Below are 15,464 nucleotides of genomic sequence, written 5' to 3'. Positions count from 1 at the left end.
TTAGGTCAGGGCGACTAGCTAGGGTAAATGTATGGAGTTATGGGGATAGGAGCTCGATGCAATTGTAGTCGGTGCAGATTCAATGGACCAAATGGCCCCCTTCTACATTGTAGGATTCGATGAGTCTATGAGTGGATAACACTGATGTCAACTCTTTTCTAAAGAATTCATGTCTAATCAGTCCTTCCTGATATTTATAACCTCTCATTTCAGGTACCAAATCGCCCCGTGATTTTTCTCCATGTGGTTGAGAGCAGGACTGTCCACAGTTACTACAGCTGTGCTAAACATCACCTGTATGCCAGATGCTGAGTGTGTCCAGTTGTTGCACATTTATTTATATTTACGAAGATTGGATTTGAACCGTTACAAGAATCAACCGTCGATAAAAGTAATTCAAAGCCAAAGGCCGAGTATTCGCCACCTACACACGTTTGATTTCCTGCTCTCTCGCTTCACTGTCACCTTTTAAACCATACTTTACCTCATGTTTTTTATATTTTTACCTCATGAAACCGGTATCGGTGGTGATGGTGTCTCCCGGTGACACCAGGTGTTTACCGACGTCCGCCGAGAGGGAGACGCGCTTTCGCGCCGCTGCTAATCGAATATCTACCGCCATATTTTAGACTGGCAGAATAGCATTCATCCCAGTTATAACGGCCACGCCATCTTTAATGCTGGCAATCTGGCTTAAGATAAAGGTGGTAACGCCATCTTTCATATTGGCATTCAACTTCACTTGCTCGCGACTACATTTGACATCTTTTAGCACTGGTGACTGCTCTGCCAGTAATTAAAAAGGTAAAATGCTGTGGATGCTGGAATACTACACAAAAATATTCAGTATGTCTGTCAGCATCTGCGGCGAAGACAGAATGAATGTGTCAGGTCATTATATTTAACACGCTGTGATCTTCGCCATTTTTAATGCTGGCAATCCACCAACAGCATGACGCTGTAGCTGCCGTGTTTCATACTGGCAAATCGCCAAGTCGGGCTTTCGTTGCCATGTTTGTTACTGGCAGATGATTGATCTCGTCACACTGCCACTGGCGATTTAACCGGCAAACCGAGTTCCCTTTCAGCGACGGGCGCCGACTTTTGGACGATGTCGCCTCCGACTCTTCGGATGCACTTGACTGAGATAGCGGGCATATTGTTGCCCAAGCGGTATCGCAACACGTTTTTTCTCTTGTTTCTTAACAGTGAAGTGATTCGATCGGCCTCTCCGCCCTCTGGAAATGGTGGGCGCCGCCATTTTGAGTCCACAGCCAAACCTGACCATGGTCTTCATCATGCTGTAATATGACAAAGATTGCAGAATGTCACCAGGAGACACCATCACTTATTAGTTTCAGATCCAGAGGTTTGACCAGAGCCCAACATATTCTCTAACTCAACATACTCCCTAGCTATCCATAATACCCACAAAATATTAAAAAACACACATTAGTTAAGGTAATTATTGTGGCTACATTGCTGCCTCTTACTTACACAGTAAGAAGTCTCGCAACACCAGGTTATAAAGTCCAACAGGTTTATTTGGTAGCACGAGCTTGCGGAGCACTGCTCCTTTAGCAGGCTCCTTCATCACTCATGTGATGAAGGGGCAATGCTCCCAACCAAATAAACCTGTTGGACTTTAACCTGGTGTTGTGAGACTTCAAACTGTGCCCACCCAATTGCAACACTGGCACATTGACATCTTATTTACATAGACACAGAGCTTATAAGTTTCGACATAAGTATGCCTCCACTTTTTCCAAAAATGACTGGCAAAAGAACCAAAGGCGACATGAGGGAAGCAGCCGGTGGGAGAGAGTGACAGCTCTTGTTTCTTTCAGAATCTGGCAGTAACTGCCTATAAGATTAGCTCCTCCCCTTAAGCACAAGACTCTGTCAATCAACTTAATAAAAATTCTACTCTGAAACCCCCGGGGGAAATGAAACAGACAAAAATGCATTAACTCAGATTAAAACAAACACATCACTAGCTAAAAATTAATCATTAATGTGCATTTTCAGCATCTGAGCTGCCCAGTGCCCAGACAAATCAGCACCACGTAAAACAGAGCTGAATTTTAAACATACCCCTTACAAGAAATATGAGATGAATGCATTTCTTAAAGGCACAGTATCAATGCACTAGCGAAAATGCTTTTGCAGAGAGGTGATCTAGTCTTGATCGCTTGACTGACTCCATGATTCTAAAACTCCCAATATGGTTGCTATAAAAGGATGTATAAATATAAATGAGCCATATTGTTGAGGGGGGGGTGGAGGGGACACCTATTCAGATGTTAGTTCCACGTCTTTCATTGTACATTTACTTAAACGAGTTATGCAGCACATTTCACATTCTCAATATCCCAATCATTTAGGCAGTGTTTTTTTTTTAAGTGGTCACTGTTGTAATTAGGATATCCAGTAGCTCATTTGTTCACAGTAACATCGCACAAATAGCCATGTGATAATATTTTGAGTGAAATAAATGCAAATTACTGTGTATGCTGGAATCTGAAACAAAAAAACAGAAAATGCTGGAAAATGTCAACAGGTTTGTCAGTATCTCTAGAGAGAGAGCAAGACTAACTGTTTTGAAACTGGATGTCCCTTCATCAGAGTTGTGTTCTTAGTAATGTTGTTTGAAGGATAATAGGCCAGGACACAGACCTCCATTGCTCTTATTTGAGATAATGCTGTAGAATTGTGTTCCACCTGAGGGAATAGATAATATCATAAAAAAACCAACAATGCAGAAGGAGGTCATTCAGCCCATTGAATCTACACCAACAACAATCCCACCAGGCCCTATCCCCTTAATCCCACATATTTACCCCACCAATCCCTCTAATCTACACACCCTGGACACTAAGGGGCCAATCCACCTGACCTGCACATCTTTGGAATCTGGAAGGAAACCACAGCACTCGGAGGAAACCCATGCAAACACAGGGAGAACGTGCAAACTCGACACAGTGACCTGAGGACAGAATTGAACCCGGGTCCCTGGTACTGTGAGCCTGCAATGTTAATCACTGTGCTACCATGCTGCTCCTATCTTGGTTTGCACCTCAAACAAATTCAACACCTCCTTTAGTGGTACTGAAGTGAATATTCAATAAAATGAACTTTTAGAAGTGTAGCCATCTTGTTTGGATGTATGCAAATAGCTTTATGAATCCAGTCTTGATTCAATGAATGACCCTTTTCTAGTGGCTCAGGTTTAGCTGAGGGGTGCCTTGGCTCTTATTGTGCAGTGACTATTTAATAAGAAATACCTCATTTACTGTAAAGTATTATGAGATGATCTGACGTTGTGAAAGGCACTACAGAAGTGCAAGTCTTTTATTCTTACTTTGGAGTCAAACTTCAATCTCAACATCAGATGAAACAGAAAAAGCTGGAAATTCTCGAGGACTAACAGCCTCTGTCAGAGACAGAATTAATGTTGCAAGTCAACAATCTTCAGACCATTTATCTGATGCTGCCAAAACCTACTATTTCCAACATTTGCTGTTTTTGTTACAAATTTCCATGCAGCAATCACCAAATGTTGAATTGCCTCCCATTTGCCTCTTGACCACTGAAGACCTGCCACGAAGACCCAAGGCTAGACTTTTGCAGCAACAAGTCAAAAGCAAAATACTGTTACAGATGCTGGAAATCTGAAATAAAATTAGAACATGCTGGAAAAACTCAGCAGGCCTGGCAGCATTTGTGATCTTTCACCAGAGCAGCATTGCACCAACATTGCTTTCCATTTCCTTCCTGGTGCTTGATAAGGGTTCTGATGAAGAATCACGCAGCTGAAACACTGGCTCTATTCTCTCTCTATAGATACTGTCAGACATACTGAGATTTTCCAGCATTTTCAATTTTTTTATATCTTCGTGGGACATGCGTGTCACTGGCTGGTCAGCATTTATTGCCCATTTCTAGTTGCCCTTGTTCAGAGGGAAGTTGAGAGTCAGAGAAACATGGAAACTAGAAGCAGGAATAGGCCGTTCAGTCCTTCGATTTTGTCCTGCCATTCATGATGATCATCAAAATCAATGTCCTGATTCCCCCTTCCACCCATATCCCTTGTTCCCTTCAGCCCCTAGAGCTATATCTAATTTTTTCTTAAAATCAGATAACGTTTTAGCCTCAGCTACTTCCTGTAGTAGTGAATTCCACATTCTACAAAATACTACAAAAGGAACTACAAAAGGTCGTGAATGTAGCCCAATTCATCACACAAACCAGCCTCCCATCCATTCACTCTGTCTACATACAGTTCCCACTGCTTCAGAAAAGCAGCCAGCAAAATTAAAGACCGCCACGCATATCCCGTTAATCCTACATATTTACCACACCAATCCCTCTAATCTACACACCCTGGACACTGAGGGGTGTCAATCGCTCTTACACATTCTTCCATTGGGAAAAAGATGCAAAAGCCTGAGGTCACGTACCAACCAACTCAAGAACAGCTTATTCCCTGCTACTGTCAGACTTTTGAATGGACTTACCTTGCATTAAGTTCATCTTTCTCTACACCCTAACTATGACCACAACATTACATTCTGCACTCTAGCCTTTCCTTCTCTATGAAAGGTATGTTTTGTCTGTATAACCCTCAAGAAACCTGTATGTTAATACATGTGACAACAATAAATCAAATCAAAAGATTCATCACCCTCTGGGTGAAGAAATTTCTCTTCATTTCAGCGCTAAAAGGTTTACCCCTTATCCTCAAACTAGGACCCCTAGTTCTCGACTCCCCCCCATTGGGAACATTATTTCTGAATCTACCCAGTTAGAATTTTGTAAGTTTCCATGAGATCCCCTCTCACTGTTCTAAACTCCAGTGAATATAATAATCAATCACATTGTTGTGGCTCTGGAGTTATATATAGGCCAAACCAAGTAAAGACGGCAGATTTCCTTCCTTAAAGGACAATTTGTTGCTGCACCAACATGTGCTGATATCGACGCCATCTTTCTTACGGGCGTTGAATGGCGTGGGGAGCGCCATGTTTCATACTGGCATGAATGGTGGCCTTCCTGGCCACTGGCGGCGCTGTGCCGGGAGTCCCGCTCTGTAGTCGCTGGTTACCTCCCCCCCCCACCTCGAACGGTGGCAGGTTGCTGAGGCGCGAGCTTCTCCTTGCTCGACAATAATAGAAAGCATCTGCTTTTCAAACCAGAGTAAAGGCGAGATGTTCCCTCAACAACAACAGCAGCAACATTTCCAGCAGCAGCTACTCCAGCTCCAGCAGCTTATTCACCAGCAGCGGCAGCAGCAACACCCTCACCGGCACCCGCACCCTCATCCACACCCCCACCCGCCACAGGGAGGTCCTGGCCGGTAAGACATTCAAATCCAGGCCGGGGATGAGGGTAGACCCATCCATCGCCTCTCAACCTGAACAAGGGGAATGGTGTGGTTGGTGATGTGAGATAAAATGTGGTTCTTTAAAAGAAAATGATATCACTTTTTAATTTTTTAAAAAATATGTTTGTTTTAAGTTAAATTCCTTATAAAGCAGCTTTCACAATGTGAAATAAAAACAATAAGTACTGGAAAAACCCAGCAGGCCTGATAGCATCCGTGGAGTGAGAAATAATTAATGAGGTCTTTCATTTAGGCTTTCACAATGTGACCAGTTTTTTAGTTAGTTTATAATACAGTTAAAATACTGTGGATGCTGGAATCTGAAACAGAAAATGCTGGAGAAATTCAGCAGGTCTGATAGCATCTGTGTATTCTCTCTCCTCAGATGCTGTCAGATCTGCTGAGTTTCTCCAACATTTTCTGTTTTTGTTTTAGTCAGCCTGTGTTCAGCAAACGCTGGGGTGGAAAGATGTCGGTCCTATTTCAATCTGGATGTAAAATATGAAATAAACATCGGGGACATCTGTGGCCTGAATGGGAATTTGCATCGACCTGCGTTTCAGAAAGTAGAATCTAATCCAGGCTGACTGTCTCAACAGAGGGAGTGTTGCGCTGTCATTGGTACGGCTTTTCCAGCTAGGATGTTAAACTGAGACTCTTCTCAGACAGATATGAAAGATCCCATGGATGGCACTTATTTAAAGTGAGCTCCCCAATTTCTTGAGCCAGTAGTTATCTCTTAGCCCACATCACCTGACACAAATTATCCAGTCATTTGTCACATTGCTGTTTGTGAGATTTTGCTGTTTGCAGATGTTCACTACATTGCAACAGTGACTACACTTCAGAATTACGTGTGAAATGGTTTGTGTTGTCCTGAGATGCTATAGAAATGCAAGTAAAAACAGAACTGCTGGGAATTCTCAGCAAGTTTAACATCTGTAGAGAGAAAAACAATTAATGGAACTGTTCCTATAGACAGTAAGTTAGTCAGTATCTGCAAAAGGTAATACTTCAGGTGCCACAAAATTCACAACTGAAAGACCACTCCATCTTGTAATTTCTGATTTTGGGTCTTAAGTTTGATACATTTGAGACATCACTACATTTGATCTCTTTACAAACCTCACCTTGACTCTAAAGTTGATGGGTGTATACAATTTGAAGTTAGGTGCTACTGTTCTTCACTGACTGCTACCATCAGAGTCAGGCTGATGCTAAATAATTTCAAATCAGGCCCAGTTAAAAACAGAAAGCAGAGATAAAAGGCCTTTCAGCTCATCAAACCCTATGCTGTCAGAGTGCAACATCGATTTGATGCTGCATGACATTGTAATCAGAAAAAATAGTCACCTATATTGGTATGTATAATTTAAAACCTTGGTCAAAGAGGTTGGTTTTTAAAATGGTCTTAGGAGAATGCGGCGGAGTGTTTTAGGGAGGGTGTTCCAGAGCTTACAGTCTGGATAGCTGAAGAGACAGCTGCCAGTGTTGGAGCGGAGGAGATTTTAACACAAGGTGAGAATTTTAAAATCAAGCCTTTTGAGGACTGGGATCCAATGTAAGATAATGAGGTGGGTGAATGGGACTGCACACAACTTATTGCAGAATTGGTTCTGAGTGGTATTACTGTTGAAATTGATATTGTTCCCTAAAGGCTGGGGTGTTAACAGCTCTTGTGCTGCCTCAACCCATGTATTTGCTTAAATTGCATGCAGCATGTGCTGGTGAAGGAACATAACATAAGATCTAGGAGCAGGCAATTCAGCCCCTCGATCCTGCTGTGCCATTCAGTACTGATCTTACAATCATAGAGTGGAGATGGGGGCCATTTGGCCCATCAAGTCTGCAGTGACCATGTTGCCTGTCCATATGCTTTTAAAAAAAATCTTCTAACACTAGTATTTAACTACAGCATAGTCTAGATCTCTGGGACCCATCTCTCCATCTCTGGGCATGAGATATTTATGATTGTCAAAGTCTTGCCTTCTGACCATTTCCACAATATGATCTCTTTCTTCATTGGAGTTTTTTTGTTATTTTCACTTTTTTAAGAGCACAGCTAAGGTCTGTCTTGTCTCTTAGCCTCATTTCAGTGTTGTTTAGTTGGTGTTGATCCTTTTCAATTGTGTTTTTTAGAGAGTGATTTTAATCAATATAGATATATTTTGTGACATCCTTCATATTTGTTACTGTCACTATCTTCCACATTATACAACTTGAATGGATAACTTCCTTTTTTAAGGAAGGATGTAAATGCATTGGAGGTGGTTCAGAGGTGGTTTATTAGATTGGTAGCAGGAATGAGTGGACCGTCTTATGAGGGGAGTTTCGACAGGCTGGAATTCAGAAGAGTCAAGGATGGCTCGATTGAAGTATGTAAGAACCTGAATGGTCTTGACTAGGTGGATGTGGAAAGGACCAACGAAATTTGGTACATCCACTATGACTCACCAACTTTACCAGATGCTTCATAGAAACCATCCTTTCTGGATGTAACACAGCTTGGTTTGGCTCCTGCTGTGACCAAGACTGCAAAAAAAAACTACAAAGGATTGTTAACATAGCCCAGTCCATCATGCAAACCAGCCTCCCATCCATTGACTCTGTACACACTTCCCGCTGCCTCAGAAACGCAGCCAGCATAATCAAGGACCCCATGCAAACCTGACCTGCTCTTTTCCATCTTCTTCCATCAGGAGAAAAAAAAATGCAGAAGCCTGAGATTGCATACCAACTGATTTCAAGAACAGCTCCTCATCTGCTGCCACCAGACTTTTGCATGGATTTACCTTACATTAAGTTGATCCTTCTCTACACCCTAGCTATGACTATAACACTACATTCTGCACTTCTTTCCTTCTCCCTATGTACTCTGTGAATGGTATGCTTTGTATAGTGCACACGAAACAATACTTTTCACCGTATACCAATACATTTGACAAATCAAATCTTGTGGGTGAGTCTCAAACTCTTTTAAAATTAGGGGTTGCCTTTATTGGACAGAAATGAGGAGAAAGAAATCTGTCTGGATTGTGTGACTTTGGAACTCTGCTTCAGAAGGCAGTGGAAGTGGGGGTCATTAAATATTTTTAAGGCAGAGGTAGATTCTTGTTAGCCAAGGGAATCGAAGGTTATCAGGGGTTGATGGGAATGTGAAACTGAATGCAAACAAGTCAACCATGATCTTGTTGAATGGCAGAGCAGGCTTGGGGAAGCTGAGTGGCCTCCTTCTATTTTGTGTGTTCGTATGTTCTGGCTGCTCTTGCCGTAATTGGAGTTAGGGAGAGTATTGAAGAACTTCGAGCACTTCATCTTCACTTTTTCATTAACAGTGTACCAGGAGTCTAATTTGTGTCTGATTTACTCATTGTGCATCCGCATCATAAGAACATAAGAAATAGGAGCAGGAGTAGGCCAACCAGCCCTTCGAGCCTGCCCCGCCATTCAATAAGATCATGGCTGATCTGTCGTGGCTCAGTTCCACATTCCCGCCCTCTCCCTATAACCCTTAATCCCCTCTCTCATCAAAAACCCATCAACCCGCGTCTTAAAAATATTTAGCGAGGCAGCCTCCACCACTTCAACGGGCAGAGAATTCCAGAGATTCACCACCCTTTGAGTGAAGAAGTTCCTCCTCAACTCCGTTCTAAACTGCCCCCCCTTTATCTTGAGGCTATGCCCCCTAGTAAACCTGTGCTTCTAAACTGTATTCATTTAAGATCAATTCTTTCTGCAAGACAATTTTTTTGGTTTTGTACATCAGCCCAGAATTCAACTTGAAATCCAAATCTCAGGGTTGACACTTTCTTTAATGCACCATTTAGTAAGAATTCCTTGTTGAAGTGTTAAAAGGTTTAAGTGATATTTTCAACTGGTACTGTATCCTGTACACTGTTAAAACCATAAGAAAACAGAGTTGGAATAAGCTTTTTGGTCCTTGAGTGTGCTGGCTATTCATGATCTTCTACCTTCACTACACCTTCCCGCATTATCCTCATTTCCTTTGATTCTCAATGACCATCAATCCCGTCTTGATTATACTTAACAACTGAGCATCCATGGCTCTCTGGGTTAAAGAATTTCAAAGGTTCATAACACCGAGTGAAGAAATTCTCCTCTCCTAAATGCTGACCCCTCATCTAGACTCTCCAGCCAGGGTAAGAAACCTCTCCAACATCTACCGTGTCAAGTCCTTTAAGAATTTGATATATTTCAACAAAATCAGCTTTCATCTTCTAAATTCTGGAGACTATGGACCTAGTCTACTTAATATATGGCCTGATCTTCGTTCATATTGTTTTACTTCCATTGAATAGTTTTCTTGCTATAAGTTATATCGGAACATAGGAAAAAACCCTCTAACTTTGTTTTTATGTTACCAATGGTTGATTCTGTTTTTTAAGCAGTTAACTACCCTGCCTCTTGGTTTATGTGAACTTCAAAGACTAAATTCAATCACAGTAACAAGTCTCACAACACCAGGTTAAAGTCCAATAGGTTTATTTGGTAGCTCAAGTTTTTGGAGCCTCGCTCCTTCAGGTGAGTGAGGAGTTGTGTTCACAAACAGGGCATGTATAGACATAAACTCAATTTACAAGATAATGATTGGAACGTGAGACTTTACAGGTAATCAAATCTTAAAGATACAGACAATGTGAGTGGAGAGAGGGCCAAGCAGAGGTTAAAGAGATGTGTATTGTCTCCAGCCAGGACAGTTAGTGAGATTTTGCAAGCCCAGGCAAGTCATGGGGGGTTACAGATAATGTGACATGAACCCAAAATCCCAATTGAGGCCATCCTCATGTATGTGGAACTTGGCTATCAGTCTCTGCTTGATGATTCTGTATTGTCATGTGTTGTGAAGACCACCTTGGAGAATGCTTACCCGAAGACCAGGGGCTGAATGCCTGTGACTGCTGAAGTGTTCCCCAACAGAAAGAGAACATTTCTGCCTGAACCGTTATCTTGTAAATTAAGCTTGCGTCTATACCTGTCCTGTTTGTGAACACAACTCCTCACTCACCTGAAGAAGGAGCGACACTCCGAAAGTTTGTGCTACCAAATAAACTTGTTGGACTTTAACCTGGTATTGTGAGATTTTAGTGTGCTTAACCCAGTCCAACGCCAGCATCTCTACATAATAAATTCAATCAGAGGGTAGTTTGATGAATTGCTGTTTGAGTTCTGCTGAAGCATAACCAACTTCTGCAGTCAAGTAGCTGTGACTGGCATTCCCTTCATTTTGCTTTCCTTTGCAGAAGTGTTTTTTTTTAAAATGGTTTTTACAGCAAAATCTGGCCTCTTCCAGGAACCTGATGAAATGTTAAACAAAAAGAACTTGAACTTTTTTTATTGCTTTTTATGATCATATGAAATCCCAAAGCACTTTCCAGCTGGCAAAATACTTTTTGGAGCGGAGCTACTTTGCGAAAAGAGAAAATGTGGCAGACAAATTGCACACTGCAAACTCCCACTAACGTAATAGCGATCTGATCTGTTTTAGTGATTGTTTGAGGGATGAGTATCGGCCAAGGACACTGAGCACCTCCCACCTCTCCATGGCAATAAGAAATATAACAGGGGTGTCTCATACCCCTGCTCTGCTGTTCACTATAATCATGGCTGATATTGTATGGTCACAGTTGACCTTCAATCTCAACTTCACTTTACTGCCAATCCCCATATCCCTTGATTCTCATTATTCCAGATCAAAGAATTTTAGGATATTAAGAGAGCACAGAAACAGGTCCTTTGGCCCTCCAAGCCTGCACTGACCATGCTGCCTGACTGAACTAAAACCCCCTACCCTTCCAGGGACCATATTCCTCCATTCACATACTATTCACGTATTTGTCCAAACACTCCTTAAAAGTCACTATTGTGTCTAATTCCACTCCCTCCCCTGTCAGCAAGTTCCAGGCACCCACCACCCTCTGTGTGGGGGGAAAAAAAACTTGCCTCGTACATCTTTAAACCTTGTCCCTTGCACCTTAAACCTATGCCCCCTAGTAATTGACTCTTCCACCCTGGGAAAAAGCTTCTGACTGTCCACTCTGTCCATGCCCCTCATAATCTTGTAGACCTCAATCACGTAGCCCCTCAACCTCCGTCGTTCCAGTGAGAATAAACCAAGGTTCTCCAACCTTTCCTCATAACTAATGCACTCCATATCAGGCAACATCTAAGCTGAATGACCTCAGTTTAATGTCTCATCTGAAGGACTTCATATCTGACAGTGCAGCAGTTAGAATCTGCAGCATTGAAGTACTGCACTTGAGCATCTGCTCCAGTTCCTGGAGTCTGACTTGAATCCACAGAGAGGGCATTGCCCCTTGAATCATGGCAGACATTGTAACCCACTAATGGACTCCTGGCTCTGACGGTGAAATGGCAAAATAAAATGGTGTTATGGTTATCTGTAACGCTTTATTTACTTGCAATAATGCAAATAAAGCACTAGTAAAGCAAGTATAGATAAAATAATATAAAATGTTTGAACTTCTGCACTTGCAATCTATGGTGTGGACTTGATATTGTGGTCACCAGTTTTGAAAGCCTGTGTTTTAAAACCTTGATCGGGCAGACTGGAGGACCTTGTCTCTTCGTTCAAGATTGTCAGATTTAGCTATTGGACGGACACGGGTGGAACATTAGTGATGTGGTTTTGATGTAAGGCATGAAGACCATTATACCCTGGAAAACAATTTTTTTCTATGAAAAAATCCTTTGCACACAGTGCAATGAAAATATCCTGAAACACCAAACTCCATCTTCTCACACATGCGTGTGCACGCGCACACAGTTACCTAATCTTGGTTACACCAGAGCCCTGGTGTTAAATTGCAGTAGGAACCCTGAAAGGATTCCAGCCGTTTCACTGTATTAGAATGGGTAAAACCACAAATAAAGATGAGCAATAATTTTCAAGCAGTCATTAGCACAAGAATAGATGATTCTTATGTTTTAATGTATTGCAATACAGCAACGAATTGTTACTTATTAAAGATTAAAATTGTAAATGTCATTTATTGTGCATTGGAAAGTCCATGTCTCTTGCATGTTCATGGGATTGAATTAAAAATATATCTGTTGGAAAGATATCTTTATTTTTAATATGATTTTTCTTTGTAGGGCTGTGCCGCAGCAGCAGCAACACCATCATCACCCTCACCCTCAACAACACCCCCCGCCGCCGCCGCCACCACCACCGCAGCAGCAGCCGCCACAACACCTAAACATAGGCCCAGCCACTCAGCCTTCACTCATTAACCCAAACCCCATGCTGCATCGTGCCCTGATAATGCAGCAGATGCAAGGTAGGATGGCGTTTGTAAATAGGCAGTATTATGATTGTATAAATTCTTTTCTTGAACTCATTGTAACCTTTCAAACATGTGCACTGTTTCAGATTTTAATATTTTGAAGATTACCATCAGTGACATTATTTCATCAAGGCTAAAATCATGTTTAATACCAGGAAATAGAGTTGTAAGTGTCTCTTTAATGAGTCTGTAGCTACTCAAAACTGTGCAAGTTTACTGTGTGTCTGTGTTTATACGCAGTTTTTTGGTTCATTGCATATGTTAATTAAATTAATTGAGCATACACTGTTCAAAAACACTTCCCAAACAATTATTCCAAGTAAATGATGAGGGTGTTCTGGTATCCATGGTGACTTGGAGTCACTCGCCCAGTGTGCTGAGTTTAAATCCCAGCCTCAGTCAATATTGTAACAGATCTGAGATTTGCTGGGCTGCTGCCAATTCTCAGCTGTTGTATGCAGAAGTGCAACTTACAATTTAAGGTTGGTGATCTAACAGCCTATGACAAATCTTGTGATTTTCATATACTAACAAAAGCAAGATTTTGTTTTGAGTAGCTCAATTCCCCCACCCCCTTTAAAATTGTGATTTCAATAAAATTTATGTTTTTTAAATCTAGCACATTGCACCCTTTTAAGATAGAAAAAACATGAATCTGTGTACTGTAAGTAGCTGTAGGCATGCAGCATAGTACTGCCTGTGTATTGTATTTATTATTCCATTTGATTCTAACATTTCAAGTTTGAGTGTTAGAGATGCAACTGAGTAAATTTGTTGATAGAAACAGGAATTGTTGGATGAAGGAAAAGACCCAAGGGCACGATCTTACTGGCCATTCACGCCACGCTCTCCCTGCAGCAAAGACGGAGAATTTGGTGCCTACTGAACAACTAGAAAAATTTTAGCCCAAGATTAGGGATGGGCAACAAATGCTAACCAACTAGTGATTTTTTTTCCCCCCCTCCCCACACGATTACACCCTGTGAAAGAATAAATGAAAACAAGCCCCTAATAGTCTAATCACATGACGATGACAATGGGAGTATCACCTAACCACAGCGATCAGTCTCGAGCAATGAATAATGAGCAGATCCAGACATCTCGAGATCCCCTACCCCCACCATTGGCTGTTCAACTCTAGTATGCTGAGTTCGCCATGTAATCTTGTCTCAAATTACTCTTTTATCCTGTATCCCAAATGAGATTTCTGAAAGTATCTTATCTAATTTGCACTTTGAATGTAACAATGTTAACTGCTTCCAGCATCTCCACGGGGTGCCTGTCCCATAGATTGACAACTTGCTCACAGCTCACTGAAATAATGTTGCCTAAATTAGTTTTGAGTTTACCTCTCCAAGAGCAGGTCTGACCTTCTTGTTTAACTGTTCTGGACATGGGGAATTTGCTTATTATGGTACAACTGCCAGTTTCCAGATGCAATTTTACAACTCATCCGCTTTATCCTGGACCACAATGTCTTCACCTTCAACAACCAGTTTTTCATCCAGACACACGGAACAGCCATGGGGACCAAATTTGCACCTCAATATGCCAACATCTTCATGCACAGGTTCGAACTAGACTTCTTCACTAGACAGAGTCTTCAACCTATGCTATACACTGGATACATTGATGACATTTTCTTCCTTTGGCCTCATGGTGAACAGTCACTGAAACAACTATACGATGATATCAACAAATTCCACCCCACCATCAGACTCACCATGGACTATTCCCCAGAATCAGCTGCATTCTTGGACACACACATCTCCATCAAGGACGGTCACCTCAGCACCTCACTGTACCACAAGCCCACAGACAATCTCTCAATGCTCCACTTCTCCAGCTTCCACCCTAAACATGTTAAAGAAGCCATTCCCTATGGACAAGCCCTCCGTATACACATGATTTGCTCAGATGAGGAGGATCATGACAGACACCTCCAGACACTGAAAGATGCCCTCATAAGAACAGGATATGGCGCTCGACTCATAGATCGACAGTTCCGATGCGCCACAGCGAAAAACCGCACCGATCTCCTCAGAAGACAAACACAGGACACAGTGGACAGAGTACCCTTCGTCGTCCAGTACTTCCCCGGAGCGGAGAAGCTACGACATCTTCTCCGGAGTCTTCAACATAACATTGATGAAGACGAACATCTCGCCAAGGCCATCCCCACACCCCCACTTCTTGCCTTCAGACAACCACACAACCTCAAACAGACCATTGTTCGCAGCAAACTACCCAGCCTTCAGGAGAACAGTGACCACCATACCACACAACCTTGCCACAGCAACCTCTGCAAGACATGTCGGATCATCGACACGGATACCATCATCACATGTGAGAATACCATCCACCAGGTACACGGTAGATACTCTTGCAACTTGGCCAACATTGTCTACCTGATACATTGCAAGAAAGGATGTCCCGAAGCACAGTACATTGAGCAGACCATGCAGACGCTACGACAACGGATGAATGAACATCACTCGACAATCACCAGGCAAGACTGTTCCCTTCCTGTTAGCGAACACTTCAGTGGTCACGGGCATTCAGCCTCTGACCTTCCGGTAAGCATTCTCCAAGGCGGCCTTCACGACACACGACAGCACAGAGTCGCTGAGCAGAGACTGATAGCCAAGTTCCACGCACATGAGGACGGTCTCAACAGGGATCTTGGGTTCATGTCGCGCTATCTGTAACCCCCGTGACTTGCCTGGGTTTGCAAAACCTCACTTACTGTACTGTCT

At 42.3% G+C, this 15,464-nt stretch overlaps 2 protein-coding genes across 5 annotated transcripts in view; one reads left to right on the top strand and one right to left on the bottom strand.

The window, feature by feature from the left end:
• The window catches only part of exosc2 (exosome component 2), a 35,746-nt gene extending 35,106 nt beyond the window's left edge, over positions 1 to 640 (bottom strand). For both annotated transcript variants that reach the window (XM_080211874.1, XM_080211873.1), the window contains exon 1: positions 507 to 640. In XM_080211874.1, the coding sequence (XP_080068000.1) occupies positions 507 to 622 (116 nt within the window). In that variant the 5' untranslated portion in view covers positions 623 to 640. The remainder of the gene's footprint in view (positions 1 to 506) is intronic.
• Positions 641 to 5,114: 4,474 nt separating this feature from the next.
• Positions 5,115 to 15,464, top strand: part of ciz1a (cdkn1a interacting zinc finger protein 1a) — a 56,172-nt gene continuing 45,822 nt past the window's right edge. For all 3 annotated transcript variants that reach the window (XM_080211898.1, XM_080211897.1, XM_080211899.1), the window contains exons 1-2: positions 5,115 to 5,356; positions 12,518 to 12,702. In XM_080211898.1, coding sequence (XP_080068024.1) covers positions 5,208 to 5,356; positions 12,518 to 12,702 — 334 coding nt within the window. In that variant the 5' untranslated portion in view covers positions 5,115 to 5,207. The remainder of the gene's footprint in view (positions 5,357 to 12,517; positions 12,703 to 15,464) is intronic.

The sequence above is a fragment of the Carcharhinus amblyrhynchos genome, chromosome 25 (genome assembly GCF_965287045.1).
Source record: "Carcharhinus amblyrhynchos chromosome 25, sCarAmb.v2.hapA, whole genome shotgun sequence".
Taxonomy (NCBI): domain Eukaryota; kingdom Metazoa; phylum Chordata; class Chondrichthyes; order Carcharhiniformes; family Carcharhinidae; genus Carcharhinus; species Carcharhinus amblyrhynchos.
The sequence above is the reverse complement of the archived record's forward strand: the minus strand, read 5'-3'. Positions and strand labels throughout refer to the sequence as shown.